This window comes from Athene noctua, chromosome 14 (genome assembly GCF_965140245.1).
Source record: "Athene noctua chromosome 14, bAthNoc1.hap1.1, whole genome shotgun sequence".
Classification (NCBI taxonomy): Eukaryota; Metazoa; Chordata; class Aves; order Strigiformes; family Strigidae; genus Athene; species Athene noctua.
In genome coordinates this window covers 2,305,219-2,323,883 of record NC_134050.1, presented here as the reverse complement: position 1 = coordinate 2,323,883, position 18,665 = coordinate 2,305,219, and the positions used below count along the sequence as shown (strand labels likewise).

General features: G+C 37.4%; 1 protein-coding gene across 5 annotated transcripts in view; it reads right to left on the bottom strand.

Annotated features, from left to right (window-relative positions):
- The window catches only part of FAR1 (fatty acyl-CoA reductase 1), a 40,830-nt gene that overhangs the window by 9,554 nt on the left and 12,611 nt on the right, over positions 1 to 18,665 (bottom strand). For 3 of the 5 annotated variants that reach the window (XM_074917824.1, XM_074917826.1, XM_074917825.1), the window contains exons 2-9: positions 17,196 to 17,390; positions 14,145 to 14,320; positions 11,455 to 11,634; positions 8,481 to 8,658; positions 7,387 to 7,431; positions 7,156 to 7,274; positions 6,613 to 6,680; positions 4,890 to 5,061 (exon numbers count right to left, since the gene is read on the bottom strand). In XM_074917824.1, coding sequence (XP_074773925.1) covers positions 4,890 to 5,061; positions 6,613 to 6,680; positions 7,156 to 7,274; positions 7,387 to 7,431; positions 8,481 to 8,658; positions 11,455 to 11,634; positions 14,145 to 14,320; positions 17,196 to 17,387 — 1,130 coding nt within the window. In that variant the 5' untranslated portion in view covers positions 17,388 to 17,390. Of the gene's footprint in view, positions 1 to 4,395; positions 4,568 to 4,889; positions 5,062 to 6,612; positions 6,681 to 7,146; positions 7,275 to 7,386; positions 7,432 to 8,480; positions 8,659 to 11,454; positions 11,635 to 14,144; positions 14,321 to 17,195; positions 17,391 to 18,665 lie in introns of all 5 variants that reach the window. The other 2 variants (XM_074917827.1, XM_074917828.1) reach the window with 2 other exon arrangements.

Below are 18,665 nucleotides of genomic sequence, written 5' to 3'. Positions count from 1 at the left end.
GTTAAAGTGCTTAGACTGCTACAGTTTAAGAATACTTATGTCCCTGCAAAATACTAAACAGTGCAAATGAGTATCTGATTAGAGAAGTGTAGATTTTGAGCTTGTTACTGGCCACTGGCATTGGCTTTTGCTCTTTTCTATAAACAAAAACTGAATTCAAACTAATGTAAAGACTAACCTCTGCTGGGAATCTTGCTGTCTCTGCTTATGGATATGGGTTTTAAGCATAGCTAAGTCAATTTTTAATTTATTTTTAAAAGTCAAGTGGCTAAAAGAGCTCTACCTCAGCTGCAGATTTTCTCCCTCAAACTCAAACTGGCCACAGAACCAGCTGATTCAATTCATCGGTGGAATTTTTTTTTTTTCTTTGTAGGGTAAGTATCTTGATATATCAGCCAAAACAATCAAATGTCTCCACATTCTCTCAGCTGCTGGATCAATTACAAAGTTGGCAGAAAAGGACCAACTTTCTTGGTGACAGCTTGCTAGTTTGCACTAAATCAACATGAAACTACACTTTTTTTTTTTTGGGGGAAGGAAAGTATAGTGACAGCCTCTCATTCAGAGATGTCAGCAATGAGTGTCATTTAGTGGACACTTGTGTAGCTCTGGCAGAATAAGTTTTATAACTCCAATGGCACCATATCCCTCCTGCAATGGGAATACACAGGACTCAAAAAAGAGCATGAATACACAGAAAACGGAATTTTATCTCTCAGCCTGAAGTTTTGAAATATACACTTCACAGGTTGTTCCAGAGATAGCTATTGGACACAAATTATAAATATCAAAGCCATATATAACCAGTCAGTATATTATCAAGCGTTGCATCACACCTTCATAAGCTGAAGACAGAAAAACAGTCAGACCTGCTGATCATCACAAAGAACTGAACATTAGCAGCAGTCAGCAAGTCAGTGTGACAGCATGCAAGACTTTCACCTAAATACCAGGCAGAATTTTGCCTCTACTAGGCAGTCCTTACTGCCATTAAGACAAAATACATTACAACAGTTTGAGAAGCACATCACAGGAATTAAAAGTTTTAAGCAATAGTTAATTCAATGATGTGTAAGTTAGGTGGGCATGTTTCTATACCAGACAACTGACAGCAACCTGGCTTAAGGCTATGACTGCATTTTGAGGAAGTCTTACACACAAGCTTTTGTCTCTAGGCTAAAAACGGTTCTGATGCTAAATACAGCCTGATCCTACAGGCTGCCGATCTGCAAGTCTCTGCATAAGCATTAGAGAGATTAATTATTTTTTTTTTTAAAAAAAGACTCCTCTCATAAAACAAGCTTTCAGATTTGTCTTTGTTCAGATTTTCATGTGGCTGTAAATTTAAGTGTAAGACATACTACTGGAATTCTTATCTTTCCAGCAGCATACTTAAAAGTGTTTCCAAGAGGAAAAAAACATATTAATCTATTTAATACAAGTGTACTCTTTACTCATTTCTGGTTTGTAAGACTACATGAAAGGTGCTTTATGTTAAGTTTTAAGAAGCTTTAACTTGAAATGATAAGAGATGAAATTATGTCCTTTACACCTCTCTACATACACCAACCATACCCTCCGTTTAGCTTTCTAAGAGGCAGTAACAGAAAATGAATTGCTGGAGAAATCCCTGAATTACAACTTTGAATATTTCATGCCACATTCTGTTCTTCCAGAGTAATTGGAAAGATCTGCTGGGTGCGTATTTTAAAAGACTTTAAGAGTTCAAATATACTGAATTGGTTTTAAATAACATGTGGTTCTGTTGTGCTAAGCACTATGCAAAGTTATAAGAGAGAACTGTGCCTTATATTAAAGTTAATTAGAGAATTAATAAGCTTTGCTATGCAACTAAGTATATATGGCAAGCTACCGGCAACACTATCCTTAAACTTGGATGCTAAGGATTATCACCACTATAACTGCACAATGCTGTAACAGCCTTAAGTATTTAGTGTAAAATATTAAATCTTCATTATGCCTTATTGTACATGTTCTTTCTTCAAAATTTGGAAGAAGTATTATATGCATTATTTTTTCGTTCCCTTTTCTTAACTGTTAATATTATGAGAGAACTGTTAAATTCAAGAACCTTCAACTAGATGCAGAAAGAGCAAAAATATTTCCATCTCACTAAAAACACTGGTTCCACAAGTGAGGTGCAAAAAATGATTTCATATTGCAGAAAGATTTCAACAGACAAGTTTTCAAAAAACCCTGAACAGCAAGTGGGTTTTTTATTATTATGAACACAATGCTTTAGTTCTGAAGGGTCGTAGGCCTGATCTATTCCTCTACTTGTTAAAAAAGTTCTCAATCAGTCGCAGTGCAATATCCTGACAGTGTGACAACAGTTGCAGTTAAACCTACACAGTAATTTCACTGCTTAGAGGTTTCCCTACATTGTACGCAATTAAGACCTCAGAAGTCTATTCAGGCTCAGCACTGAGGGCAGACTACTGATCATGAGAAACCAAGTTAGCATTGTATTTGAACGTTCTTGTGCTGATTTTACTACAGTTTTACTATACTGCTCAAGTTTTTCTGCTAAATTGCAGTGGCAAAGGTCACGTTTTAGATTAAGCCAGCCCTTCTCCACTCAGAACAGCATTATATTGAGTTTAAGAATCTCCAATAATGTTTCCAAAGCTTTAGAAGCTTTCTAACACATGCTACCTGGCTATTAAAACCATTCTGTCAACTGGAGAGAATGACCACAGCAACAGTAGTACATCCCTATACCATGACTGTCTCCAGGCCATCAGGTAAAGCAGCTTTCAAAGTACTTTGAGCCAGAAGGCTAGAAAAAAGTGGAAGAGTAAAGATCTGTCTTAAATGTCTTCCGTTATTGAACAACACATGAAGCCTATTAGGATTTAACACTGCATGTCTTGCTTGCATCTGTGTATATATTTGCTTCTACTTCTCCTATGCTTAAAAAAAAAAAAAAGACAAGAGCACTACATTATGAAAGTGATATTCCTGTAAGTGGGCTGGGTATCAAAACATTTTCTTTCAAGTGCATTTGAGTAACCTTAGCGACTGAACAATAGCTTGGTTTAGTTGCATCTCCCATCTTTCCTCCAAACTGGAACTCTTGTGCATAACAGGAAACTCTCCCACCCACCATTATATTAAACTAATTAGGAACACTCATATCAGTAATACTTCACAGGCTAGCAATTTAATGTCACCAATTGTACTAGTACTAATTAACGTTCTAAATTCCATCTTTCAGCATCAAGTAAGAACTCCGTGAAAAGCAAAACCAAGATTCAACATCCCCAGTGTTACAATATAAAACTGCAAAGAATGTTCTAAACATGATTAGTCACAGTCTTGTTTTACTCCCACTGGTCAAATACTTAAAAGATTAGATGCCTTTTAGAGACTGACAAGATTCTAGCAGCACTACTTCCTAACCATTTGAAAGACAGTAGGCTGGCATTTATAACTATTTTTAGTGAGTGATGAAGTCTTCATATCTGTCAGAGAATTTCTACCAATTTTTATTAAGAATAACTTAAAATTGCAAAAGAACCTAAAAGCCAGGAACTTGTACGTTCAATACCTTCTTTTGATCTGAGGGGCTTACATCTTTCTAATGTGGGAAGATTACTATACAGGCACAGCCTTCTGCCACTGCTGTTGCTGTATTACACTACTGAGTAGGCTTGGAACAACAGAACCCAAGGCAGTTTAGAAGCTCTCCTACAGACCACTTAACACGGCTTCCTTCTACTGATCCAGTGCCAAGTCTATCACAGAACTTTTCCTGTCCTTGTAAGACAGACCTAGACTACAGGACACTGAATGAATACTCACTTGTGTTAATACACTGTCACCACACTGGAGATTTTATAGAGTCTGAAGACAAATACTTTTGAAAACATAACATATGCAATAAGTTAAAATCATATCGCTTGTCAAATCTGAAACAAATTGAAGTGACATATTATATTCTTTCTACATAGTTTAGTTTAGCCTATTTAGCAGAGCTATGCCATTTCCACCACTTAAGGAGTTAACCAGATAATACTGTAAATATTATAAACTGAATGGAATGTTGAGATGATACAAACCAACATATCAGATCGAGTTGTATCATCAACAGGAATAACCCGCATTTAACACTTCTGTCTCCCATTCAATTCTCAGTTTATAATAGCAAAAATCTTAATGCAAGCCACTTCCCAGAGTTTAATGACTGACTAGTATTCTGATCCAAGACATATCTTGGACAGAATTGCTGAGCCAGTCGTTAATCTCTTCAAAACACAGTCACTGCATTGTTACTGCTTACAGTTAGTAAGTCTAAATAGTACCCATGCCATGTCTTCTTCACCAGTCTCCACCACCTTACCAGCAAGATATTTTTAGCCCTGTCTTTCTTACCATGGTTTATGACCTGTCAATCTGAGCAAAAGATCACACAAAAATGCAGGCATTGTATGGCTGACTGCAGTCCAATACTGATGCAAGAGGGGGTTGGATTGCAGACTACAGTTAGGGTGCCTTACTGCATTTTCTAACGGATTTATCTTGAAATTCAAATTAATGTGGTATCCTGTAGGAAAAAATAAGGATCAACATATTTTGAATATTTATTATTCAAGAGCAAACATCACTTGCTAGATCTTGTAATTCTGTTTACCTTGACTACTCAAACCCCCAAACTATCCAACAAAAACATCCTCATTTTTTCTAGAAAGTTCAAAGTCACTTTGAATTCAAGCACCTGTTCTCAGAAAAAAAAGGCTGAGTTTTAGTCTCAAAGCATTTAGAGGAAGAAAAAAAATTTTTTTAAATAATCAATATACATCATAGGGTAAGCATAGCTTTGTTTTAAAAGTCAGAGGAACAGATAAGACAGAGCTAGTCACCATTACCTTGGGCTTCTTCCAGTAATCCTGAGGTAGATATCATACAGGAATGCTGGGGCCTTATGGCTTACAGCAATCCAGTAATGATATAAAAGGTGATTGGAAGTTAGATTTACATTGGGCCGTCTGAAGGCCTGTTCGAGAGGATTCCTCTTGAAAGTAGAAATTACATGGTATTCTGAGAAAGAAAAGTTGCATAACAGCTTTGGTAATAACCATGTGAAATTTAATGGGTTTCAAAGTACATTACAGTGTACAGTATTTATGTTAGTACGTTCTTTAAATAACCACCCTAACTCTTCTATAATCCACAGAAACTCAAACAAAGCCATAAGCTTTTAACTTAAAATACTGTTGAACTGGTTCTTATTGTAATCAAGAGGTCTTTTATGCCGTCATCTTCAGTATCACGTTATATTCTAGCTTCTCTCTTTCTGTTCCTCTTCCCTACCTTAGAAGTTGTTGGTTTCAAAAATTCACAGCAATTTCAGTTTATATAGCATGTAAAGCTATTTCAACAGTCATCTATATTTCATGAAGAAGACTATTCTGATCTCTTGTGTGGAGAATAACTTAAAAACAGACTGAGGACTTTGCAAGCATCTGAAGCGCATTTCAAATGAAATTTTTAAACAACTTATTCATATTTAAGCATTAAGCAAAAAGCAATTAGGATGGGACTCCATGTGAAACTCCTGCTGACACCTGAAAATGCTGTACGTGACAGATATGCAGGATCAGTGTCTTAAAAAATTATGTTGAAATTCACCTCTCCTTTTAATCACCTCTTACAATGTTATGCTGTGTTTATAGACAGTGTTTAAATATCCCAGTACAAACTGGGATATAAATGAAGTCAGTAATTTCCCAAGTTTGGTTGAAGCAGTAAGATTTATAAATACAGATACATATAAAATGGGCAAAGGCAAGTAAAAAGTATGATGTAGTAAAGAGAAATACAATAGATTTAAGTATCGAAAGTTAACTGAAAGAAGAAAAATAAATCTGAGTTTAAGAATTCTATTTCTAAAAAAATTAAAAGCTAATAAACCATGCCAGCCAGCCTGTATTGCTATTTATAACAAAAACTAGAACAGTTTTTGGCATGTGGGTTACATTCTAGTCAAGATATCTCAAGAGTTGAAAATAGGTGGCCATACTTAAAGATTATTTTTCCCTGTACTTGAATAGTTGAAGTCTCACGTAGCTATGGGAAGATTAAAAAAAGCCACCTCAACCAACAATTAATTTAAGCCAATCACAACAAAGAGCTACACAAGTGCAAAACTATTGTCATACCTCTCAATTATGCAGATGTACAAAATATCCAGTTGTGGGCTGTTTATCCATATGTGTTTAGTAAGGTTGGCATGAAACCCAACATCACTACTGCTCCCCCGAGCAATGCTTTTCTCTGCACATTACCCACGCTCTGCAGATTAGGTCATGGCAGCAGCAAACAGAAAAATCAGTTCTCCCATCATTTAAGTTATAACGGATTGAAAAAAAAAAAAAAAGGACAAAATTAAACTGTGGTGATGCAGCAAGGGGAGAGAATTAACAATGGAAGATAATGAAAAAGCACAATACACTGCAAAATTGAGAGGTATGGCTATTATACTAGTTTCAACACTAAAAATGTAATATGACCTACTGATTCTAGCCTGTGCTTTTACTACTTGATCTTATTTTTCTACTAAAGCTTATGAAAGAAAGAAACACAGCATACCAACTTCACCCCAGTGGAAAGGATTGGTGCCACCTGTTGTACAGTTATATATCATTAAATTTCTTGGTCTGGGGAAGACAAAGACAAAAGAGCAAGTTAGAAGACAAACAGCCTTGTAAAAACACAGACAAAAGACATACTCAAATTTATCCTTTCCCTCAACAGCATCATTTATACAAAGCAGAAAGCATCAGTCTCATGTTAGATTTTTTGCTTTCTGTATCATCTTCCAGCATTTCTCCCCTTTAACTATTATATTTCTTTACTTTCAGAGAAGGCATCACCTACATTACTGTAGACTGCATTGACTAGAACAAGACCCAGGAAAGAATTTTGAGGCATAACTTGTACAACAGTATCAGTAGGCGATGTCTTCCTCTTTGGCATAAGGAAGTTATACTTTGAGGGACTGTCAGAACCTTAGATTCCTTTCTCCTGGGGGAACAGCAGGACACCAATCAGAAGTTCAACAGCAGACCGATTTGTTAAAATGCACAAGATAATTTCAAAACACTCAGTACTCTCTACTGTCACCTGTTATACCTATTAACTCCGGAATACCAGGCTGCAGCCAGTGTTGTATTGACAACAACATCTACTGGAACAAGATCTGCTACTGCACTGTTGGAAGCCCTCATTGTTCGAAGAATTCCTTTTCCTGCCTTAAAGAACAAAACAACAACAAAAAGAGACAGAAGACCCACCAGTGAAAAAGATGAAGCTTTGTTGACTTTCAAAAGGAAGGGAAAAAATTTAAGTATATCCATTACTTACAGCAATGAAGAGACCACTAGGTCCATTGAAGTTATCGATCCATCCCTATTATGAACAGGGGGGAGGGAAAGGATTTGGTTAAGTCAGCAGTCTCAACTGAAAATTTTGAAAATTTTCCACAAGTGTAAGGGGTGGAGGGAAAAATAATAAAGAGGAGAGAGCTATTAATTTCTTCCATGTCTGTAAATGAAATTCTTCCATAGCGAAGTCTGGTGATGTAACTAGTTGCTATGACTCAAACATGAGATCTACCTGCAGATTCACTGGTCCTTCCAAGTGAGATGCTAACTTGTTTATTTCTTAGTGCATAACTGTGGGGCATTGTCTCTATAAGTATGTTTATGTTGAAAGTATTCAAGTTTGCAAGTATTTCTAGACTAGCTTCTAGCAATTCATAGAAGACAGATAACTTTGCTATTGATTATTAGTTTCTTCATTTTTCAAACAGAAGACTTTTGCCCAACTTTAATGACACTATTTAGACACTATATACTTAGACATTGTACATACTCAAAAAGGTATGCAAAGTCAATGATATGGATTTTAAGGGCTTGAAAGACATTGAATTGAACTAGAGAAGTTATTCCAACGCCAGTCTCCCATACAGAAGGGAGCATATAGCATATATACGCTATATATCAATATAGCATACAGTATAGCATAGAACTTATGCCATCCCCTGCAAAGCTTATAGGGTTTGACTAGAAGAGCGGAGTCAAAACATCTTATATCCTGCAGTCTCCAGTTTTCTTAGTCACCCCTTGCAGCTACTGACACACCAAAGTATCCTGAAGAGGGAAAAACAGATGAAGATACACAAAATCATGAGGTAAAAAGCTGACAAAGTGTGAAACAATATTTCCCATCGTGATAGAAGGGTATTGTTCTATGATTAGAAGTAATTTACCCCTAAATTTCACACCCAAGAATACTCTATTTGATGGCTTTTGTATCAGAGTTGCTATCCAGAAGCAACTGAGCCACAACTTCATAGCCTAAAAGATTTTCCTCTACGAAGGTCACTTGATAAACAGGCTGTCAGTATGCACTACAGTTTACAGGCAAGACGGTCAGGTGAAAACTCTGTGACTTACAGGAAAAGGCTCCTTCCAGCTAGCACCAACAATAGATGGCCTTATAATGGCTGTGTTTAATTTTGCACCTTCTTGTTGTACTACATATTCGGCTAAGGCTTTTGTGTACGTGTAAGTATTAGGTCTGTCGCCTATCAGTTTAGGAGTAATATCATTCACTAGGCCATCATCCATCCACCTAAAGAAACAGAAGAAGAGGCAAGTGTAAATTACTGCATGTTGCTTCACTGAACCAGGGTTAGGGGTGGGGTGGGCAGGTGTAAGCCCGTAAAGAGGATAACCAGATAAATCAAAAATACTGTGGAAAGTAAAATTAAATTTGAATCTCTTCTTCAAAACACCACCCAAGGCAAAAAAACTCAACAAAAAAACCCCACCAAAACCACCAAAGCGTTAGCATTCCCCTAGAAGCTGATTAAGCACAGAGAAACAAGAAACTCTGTGAAGAAATTTAGGCAATAATTAAAAACTCAGTTCTGTATTTCATGTTTCTGCAACAGCCCCAATATCTAACACTAGTACACTGCAAATCTCAGCTTAATTTTCAGGATTTAACACCAACTCCCACTGAAGTTAGCATGTCACATACTTCTTTCTACTTCAAACAGCTGGAAGTTGTAAAACATTTCCATGAACTTTTGCATAACAATCAATGTCTGCTGACAGTTTATACTGCACTTAACTTCAAAATCACATAACCTCCTAAAATACCATTCATCAAAACAGAAGTCAGGGGTTTTCACTTATCTAAATTGAAGGCAGATCCCAGAGGCCAGAAAATTCAAGTTTAATAGAGCTTGCCTGTTACTCATTTTGATTACACACTACTATTTAAGGTGGCAACTGCACATGTAGAACCCTTCCAAACAGGGATCTCAAGGAAGAATGTTATATTTGAGATCCTACAGCAGCAGTGTAGTTAGGCTGGTTTGTCTAAGGACATTACTAGCAACTGACAGAAGACTGTTTATAGTGACTTCATGCTCATTTAGTTTCAAATTAAACCATAAAACCTAAACATTTGACAGTAAATGCCAAGAACAACAAAAAATCATCTTTCACCAGAACATGTGCCCAGTTCCAAAAGTGATTTGAAATTACTTTATACAGGGTACTGTAGAAAGCAAGTACATTTATGAACTTTGTTAAATATTAATTTTTTTTCTTTTGTTGTTTTCTCCTTAAAATAAAAGCCATACAGACTGAAATGAAAATGAGTTCCTCAAGTAAGAGAGGAGGGTTGCACATTCAGCATCCACTGAAAGAAGTGTACTGCTATTTACCTTTTTGCCCAAGTAATTTATTACACACCAACTACAGAGCAAGTAATATATTCCTTTACAATAGTACTAATTCTATCAACTAAGTTCTCAAACATGAAGTGCAGACACAGCAAGTTAGTCTTTGGGGGACAGGCACACTGCTCCTCAGTTAGATTAAATGATCCAGAAAGTGATGCCACTGCAAAGGCATTATGAGCATCACCTCCCCCTTTGTGGTGTTAAGCAATCACACATCACCCCTGAAGGTCACCATGTTTCTCCCCTTAATTTATTTAAGTCTTACAATTTCATCTTGCTCCCCAATTCATTCAGCAGTTTGTATCCACACCTGTAATAACCTTCAGTCATAGCACACGGGCACGACAGAGACGTGCCTCTTGATCTACCGCTACTTTGGTGTTCTCCACTTCAAAACAGGACTTGGATTTTGTTTGCCTCAGTCACCCAACATCTTAGCCACAAAAATAGAATTTAGCTAACATTTTTATTCACAATGTTCTGTTACAATCAAAGCTGATGCGCATCAGACTCCTTTCATGATATGAACTGGAGTCGGAAGAGGGGTAGAAAAGTCCAGAGAGGAATACAAATCTGTTTCTGTATGTCTCAGCTGTTGGCTAGAGAGAGCACTCTTGCGTAAGTTCACAAAAGCCTCCCCTCACTGCCATGAGTTCTAAAATGCAGCCAGCTGTCCAAGCCCAGACCAAGCAGTTTAAATGATATTTATCCTGCTTGCAAAAAAAAGAGACAAAAAATACGACTATTTCAGAATATCTCATTTTAAAGATTATTTCAAGTTAACATCGTAAAAAAAAAGTTGGCTCAGTGTGCATTCTAGGTAGTAATTCATTTGTTTTCAATGTTAGTGCTCTTTCATCTACAATAACAAGTTAAAGATATTTAACTTTTTAATTAGTTATTTTTAGTTTCATACTTCTTTTACAAGGGGTGATATTTTTGTATGACAGGGAAAAAGGAAGAAACTGATTTAGAGTTGAGATTATTATTTGTTATGTTACAGTTGACTTGGCCCATATTTGCCACCTGTTTCAGTTCGGGTTTGGCAGCTACTGACTAAGCCCTCAGGACAGCTAATACACACAGAACATAAAATACAGAATGAGTAATTTCTTCCCCCCAGTAATGCCCATTTCAAGATTAAAAAAACTACAGATTTTTAATGTTTGCGTTCTCTGAATACCTACAGAACTACTTCTACAGTTGTGTTTCTGAGCAGTTAAGTACTATGATTTCAGTATCTCAGTCTGACCTCACAATGGTGTTAGGTGGCTGTAGGGGAAGCTGCTGTTAAAGGGGACTGTCTCCTTCACAATGGCAGTGCTAGCACACTTGTAACAGCACAGCATTTATTTTTAATAGTTCCTGATTCAGCTCATCATACAGCTGAAAAACTGTCACTCTCAGCATACAGGAGGCCTCCTGAGTAGATAGGAGTACCCCTCTCCCTCGGCACCACTCCACACCCAGCTCTGCTGAAACAACCACAGAACCTGAACCCATCTCCTTTCCTGTAAAGAGAAGTGTCAGCCTTGCTGTCGGACTTACAGGACAGCATAAGCTAATTTCTTCATCTTTCAGGTTCCAAACCATTTTCTGGTACTTCATTACTAGGAAGCAAGTGGTTACAAATTACTGAAGTAGCTTCATAAAACATAACACATAACACATACTCAAGAGAATCTATCAGTTTCCTGGGATCAACAGGAGGTGGATAAACTACTTCTTCAATCTGCTTTCGATTGCAATATGCATAGGCAGTCGAGACGTGCATGAACACTTCCAGATTCTTCATTCGCTGTGCCAAGAAGAGGAGCTGTTGTGTGGCAGTCACATTTAACTGAACAGCATCTCTGTTGATGAAACAAATTTGATTAGCAGAAAGCAAGACAGAAACAAGCAAAAAGAAGTAACTGGTCAAGCCACTCCCAAATGCCTCAGTGATGGGTATATAAACTATTCCTAAATACTCCACCCTTCCCAAAAAGGCAGCATGGACACCATCCTAACTTTATGCTTTGTATGCCCCAGTCTTAATCTAGAACATCTCTCAATGTTCAGGATAATTTTCTAAAATTTTACTCTGTTCTTATCGTCATTCTCATGCTCTATTACTAGAGTGGGAAGGTCAGTATATGTTTGATCTCCTCAAGCTAAATTCCAATCCTACATTTTTCATAAAATGTGAAGAAAATAATGCAACACAACACCCAGCTGCCACATGAGATGCATCTCTGAACTTCCTAGTTCAACTTGAGGTAGATCAAGAACTCAGAAGGCCTAGAGGGCTAATAAGTTGGAGACTGACACCTTCCTGTAGGATAGCACAACAGGATTTCACAAAGGAAGAGGGGAAAAAAAAAAAAGAGAGAAGGAAAACCACCAAGAACCACACTTTCATCCTCCAATTTCACTGCTTCTCATTAAAATAGTCCTTAAGGACACTGTAGGAGAGCGGGTATGTCTACAATTCCAATCAGAACACAACTTACGCATCAACCACTATGATTATTTTATATAATTCAGATATTCTCTCCAGCCTACAATATTTACTATGGGCACTAGTTTTCTTGCACACAGCGTACGAATCAAGTTTCAATACAGCTAAATATTTATCAAAGTCTTTATTGCAAAAAAAATGTTATATTATTAAAGAAAAAAATCTTAGTCTCTCCCAAATAAGCACTAAGCTTAAAACTTCTTTATCACACATTATTACTGAAGCATTGGGCAGGCAGGAGAGGGGGGCCACTATCCCAAAGCAACGAACATGAATGGAAAATGTTACTTTTGAATAAATTTGGATATTTTTTTTTTTTAGATAAAAGAATTCTCAGTCTTCACTGTCTCTTTCAAGAAGTCAAAGGAAGGAATTAGAGCTGTATGCACCACTTTATGATACAAGTGTATAGCAAGTAAAAATTAAGGAGAGTTCAAAAATAAGTGCAAGTATTTTGCTTTCTTGACTTTATTCCTACCACTGGCCCCAAGTATTTTAAACTTCACATTAGTTATTCCTGTTAAATATCTGATAAAGGCTGCTCTAGGTGGTCTTCAGATTTGTAAGGTTCCTCCAACCATTCCAGCACATCTGTTAGGAAAGAGTTGACACCAAAGCACCTAAGAAATGCTCACATTTTCTATTTTGCTAAACAGCATACTGGGCCCATCAAGAAAGCAGAAGCTGCCAGTGGCTCTTCCTACCAAGATGCCATTCCAGACTCTCAAATTGCTTTAAAAATCCCTCTTGGCTTTGATCAGGTTGGCAGTTCCTTAACATTTCAAGACCCTAAAACAGTGACAAACACAGGCTACCTTATGACATTTCAGCATGCAGTATAGCGTTCTTAGACAGTGCCAGCCTTTGTAACAAATCAAAGAAAATAAAGAGTTGAGAAGTTGTTTTATCTCAAAGTTGCTTTATTTCTCCCTCCCAAAAAAATGTGAGCTATTTCTCACCAAGTCATTTACCCAAATTGGATATTTATTCCAGTATTTTGACAGTAAATCAAGTTGTTGTTTTTGCCAAAAAACAAAATCTTTTCTTGCTTCTAGTATTCCTTTCTCTAGCATTTCCATAATAGATTTTCTGTACAACATGGAAGTTTTCAACTTTTAGCTTTCATCTTTCTCCCTGTGCATCTACTTCTCCCTCTTCCCTCCAATGCAAACCTCTATTCTTAATGGAAGATTTGCTGAATACAGGGAGAAAGCTGAGCCTTTCCAGCCAAACTAAAGGAATAGTTTGTGTTCCCTTTTACACACTAGGAAGAAAGCTCTAATATTACTTGTGCACACAATGCATATAGCTACAGCTTATTTGTATCCTTCCTACCCATCCCAGATACCAGAGCCACGCATGATGTGAGGAAGACTCAAAATAGTTACATATTCCCTTGTCCCTTCAACAGCTTCCCTTCAAGATGACTTTGAAATTCAGGCAGAGGGATTTAGTCAAAAAAAACCCCAAAACAACCAACCAAACACACACACACAAAACCTAAGGGGCCTATAGCAAAACTACAAGAATAACTTACTTAGTTTCTAAGTACTAATAATGTATTTGTCTTTTTGCCTAAAGCTTTAAAAAGAGATCAACTTTTCCATGTCGAATACTGTAATTCTAACCTCTGGCAAAGCAGGTCTAAATAATGTGCCTCCGTCTTCTTAAGAAGAGCAAAGGAAAACCCAACAGCTTAAGACGAGTTTGGGGAAAAGATTATTACCGAAGACACCACTGTCAGAGTACATCAAGTAGCCTGACAAGCTGAATATTTGCAAGATTGCGCCAAGACCCGATTTACCATCTCCCTTTCAGTAACACTGGTTTACCAGACCAGAGTATACAGAATTTTAGACTCACCTCAATGTTTCATTGAATCTGACTGTAGCAGCACAATGAAATATAATATTAATGCATTCTATAAGTTTTTCCTTGATTGGTTCACTAAGGTCCAGTTCAGGCTGTGTAAGTTCACTCGTAATCACTATTATTTTTGCTCTGAAGTCTGGTTGCTCGTCTCTCAACCTGTCAAAGAGCTGTCAAAGAAACAGGACTAAAAATTCAAACTAATAGCCAGTGAAGGTAAGAGATACAGATTTCATTTAAGTGAAGAAAAACCCCACATCTTTTGTCTAGACAGAGTTATACCTCCTTACCTCTCAAGATCATCAGTAAGAAAAGCGTGTTAGGAATATTATAACAACATGTTACTGACTTCCCGTGAACATACTCAGTGACAAAGTTGGGCCAATTTATCCCTCACAATGAAAGCAGTATTACATGTGTTGTACAGAAGGTAATAAGGCTTCAATTTGCATTTATTTTTTTTTTAATACTCATCCCTGTCCTTAAAACTCTATCAATATTAGAAGAAGGAATGATCTCTGTTAGACACCAAGACTCAAAGAAATTTTAAGTTGCAGTCTAAATACTGTAATCCCTTTTCTTTCAACAGAAGGAAAGGGAGAAGTCTGCCCACTTCCCAAGCTTGGTAATAACTATTCAGAGTCTTAAAGACTTGCACAAGTCATGCTGGTTTTTAGGTTTAAAAAACTTGCATCAAGCTTTAAAAAACTTCCAGTGATTTAAGAAACGTTACCCTGGTATTATGCCAGTTTTGGGGAACTTCCAGGTTAAAAAAAGAATCGGTTCTCTGGCTAGTTAAAAGAAAAAAGGCAGGGTTCAAGGCTGCATACCATGTTGGAACATCCGATCAAGTCTTATCAAATTGGTGATCAACAATTCTCACTGAAAAAAATCTCACCTGTATTATATTCCATCATATATTCTCTTCATAATTAAGTATGCAGCTTAATGCAGATAAAAATTCTTGCCTCATCTTATTTACACTCATTAATATGCAAGTTTTCCCGAGCAGAAGAGTACCATGGGAATAAAACACATTTGAAAATTTCACCAGAGCAGATCCCTCTTCTTAATTGTACAGGGGCCAATACGTTAGCTACCACTTCAACACAAGTAGATTAAAATGTATTAAAATCACAGCAGTCCTTTTTTTCCTGCCTCCAAGCATGTAATTATACCAAAGGCAAATAGTTAAAAGACATTTCCTTACAGACTGAAGTTAATTCATTTTCAACTATAAATTAAAGCCACCTAAAGGTGCAGTTTTGTGACACGTAAGGCAGCGTAAGTTTGTACTGCTACCAAACAGACTGTCTAACCATGCGATGGAGAGAGAACAAGCATCCGGGCCCATCTACATCTGTGCATAGACGTGCAACACCATCCCTTTATGTTCTCGCTCTAGGCACTAAGACGTAGGACTACCTCAGGCCGTAGCCCTGCTTACCAGGACTTGTTGTGAACCTGTTCCAGCAGTAAGTGCTCACTGAGACTCATAAACCACATCAGATTGTTATCAGGAGTTGGTACAGACTATAACCAGATTTGGACTCAAACTTAACAGCCTTTTACAACACTGAGTTTCCCAAAAGCTATACTGAGGCTGAAATTTTACTGAAGTTTAAGTCAGCCTACACTACTGCCACTCTCCCCCCTGTCTTAATATCTCCCACTTTTCACTTGGGTAACAGTGCACACAGAAAGGGGATTGAGAAACTTTGCCTTTCTCATCTCAGAGTTCAGTCTGGAGACCTTTTCCTTGTTCCAGGGAGTGACAAGCCAAGGGTTTAATGTAGACAGAATTTGTGACGATTTTAAGACAGAACCCCACTGTCACTCACTCTGTTGTGCTCTATCACATTGCATGGGACTGCTAGCAGACGCTTTTGAGCCATGAGCTACCATTTTGACACACAGTTACAGAGAATAACTTACTAAGGACCCCGCCACCCTCATGGCTGCTGTAATCTTAACTAGGCAGAGTCACAGAAATTCATTGCCTGTCTTTAAGCAACTTACCCCTCCTAGTCTAAATGCATTCATACTTTCTTACTGATTCCCTTTTAGTACCTTCCAAGCACACACTCTGTAGAGACTACATTGCATCTCAACATATTTCCTAAGCCTGAGAAATTAAACTACGTACTCCCACATCCCGTAAGAGAAAGACCTGGATAGAAATAAACAAACTCTGCTTCAGACAAAGTTCATGCTAGAAATCTCTCCCCTTCCTGTTCACCCTTCTCATCACACACAGGATACTCAGTAGTAGAGGGATGGGAAACACTGATGGATGGTTCTGCATACAGTAAGAACGCCCAGCCTAGCTCACCAGAATATTAAGGCAATGAGTCTTCTCAGGAGGAAAGCATCGCACCCAGCATGCACAGAAAATAATTTAGATATTGGGGAACTTGCAAAAAGATATCCACCATGATAATTTCACAGCACAGAACAGTGCCTTTCCTGTGTTGTCACATGTTTATAGCAATCTGTATGACTCACAGAAATTCACAATAGAATCTATTAAGACAAACATTTCTCTTCTGTTTACAAATATAAGCTATTTAAACAACCTGTTGCGACCACATATTCTTGCTAACTGGTAGATCCAATAGCACATTCAAGAAAAAGCAAGCACTAAGCCTCATTTTACAGAAAAGAAAATAATGCACAAGGAGAAAAAGTGACTTGAGATCTAAAGAAGGGTCTCAATCCGATTTTACAGCTCCCAGTCCACACTGCCTCTTAATTATGTATTCTCTTAAATTTCAACTCAGATGTTTTACTTCTCAATTCTGGATTACAGCTGAACATCCTCCTGAATTAAATACAGGGTAATTTTCTACTACTGTCTTTGCTAGAGACTAACAGCCTGAAAACCAGCTATAGAAGCTCTGCCAGGTCTTGGATTTTATGTTTGTTAGAACAAAAAACCATTTAACAATAATATTTTGCTTTAGACAAAACAAAGTTGTTCTTAAAATGAAATGGGAACATTATAAAGAAGGCCAAACATGTGCTTTGTGAGCATGTGACACATACCTTACAGCTGGTAATTTCTTCTATTCGTGCTTCAGGTGTCTGCCCTGCTTTGTGTCTTACCAGTACATACACTGCTTTCACTTTAGGACAAGATCTGAGCAGCTTTTCCAGAAGCACTTTTCCCATGAAGCCTGTAGCTCCTGTCAGGAGGATGTTCTTTCCTTCATAGTATTCAGGGATGGAAACCATCATGACCTTAACAAAAGTTAAAAACAAAAGTATATTAAAGAACTTCCAGGAGTTCAGATGTGCAGAAGATCTAAATAAACAGCACAGATGCAAACACTCAATCTCATACCGAAAAGAAATACTTTAGAAGCCATTTTTTAAATGTATAACCAGGACTTTTAACTTGTCTTTCACCACATTCCAAAAGAGTACCACAAGGTCACTATAGTCATTTCAGATCTTCTTGTAAACTGTTCCTGTTAACAGCATCTTAAGGAATTAGATACCACTCAGTCTAGGAAAATAGCTCAACTTCAGCCTATTTTTACCTCTATGTGCACGGTCCTTTACCACTCTAAGTGGCTGTTCCATGTAAACTAAAGGTCATATCATTAAAATATAATCACAAGTAGATACTTCAAATACACTGACAGAAGACAGGGAGCCAGGCATCTGCAATTGCTGGCCTTGGTATTTTGCCTGTGTCAGCGAAGTCCCCTGTCAGTGTTAGGCTGAGCCTTCCTACAGATTACACTAAACCAGAGAGAAGGTATAGTTAGTTGCTTGGTAGGAGATCTGCTGGTTTTCTATTGATTACAAAAACCCCTGTTTGATTGGGGTTTCTATTGATTACAAATTGATTTCTATTGTTTCTATTGATTACAAAAACCCCTGATTGATTACACAGTTCCACAGATGATACAGGTTTCCAACCTTTTCATCAATCAAGTCTGTCAGGTTTTTTTCCTTTGAATAAGTGATTACAATTCTCACACAACCTTAAGATTTGAGTTAGCCACAAACACACCTCCTAATAAAATGAAGGGCAAGGGATTGTTACTTAAAACCAGCACAAAGCTCAAAAATGTTGCAAGTTTTGCTTCAGTTCAGAAGTTAACTCTGAGAATTACTTCTTTCTCCTCCCTTAATCAACCACTTGGAAATTATGGCTCATTCTAGATACGAAAACTAAAAGACCTTCCAAGGAGAAATATACTGCTATCTCTCACACTAACGTGGTCTTTGGACCACGACCTTTATGACCTTTAGAACTCAATCTCTGCCTCAGGCTAACCACAAGCCATCCTGTTAAGTCCGATATATCAATGTATTTACCGTAACCTTTAAACTGCTTCCTTTTACTGTAGAAGACTGTAGCATATCGATACACTTCCACCATGTTTTACCGATCTTTCTAATTGCACTTATAAAAATAACAAGCTGAAGCAGTAAAAATCTAGTTATAGTGTCCTATAGCAGATCCAAACATAAATCATTATGACCAAAACACTATCAAGTGGG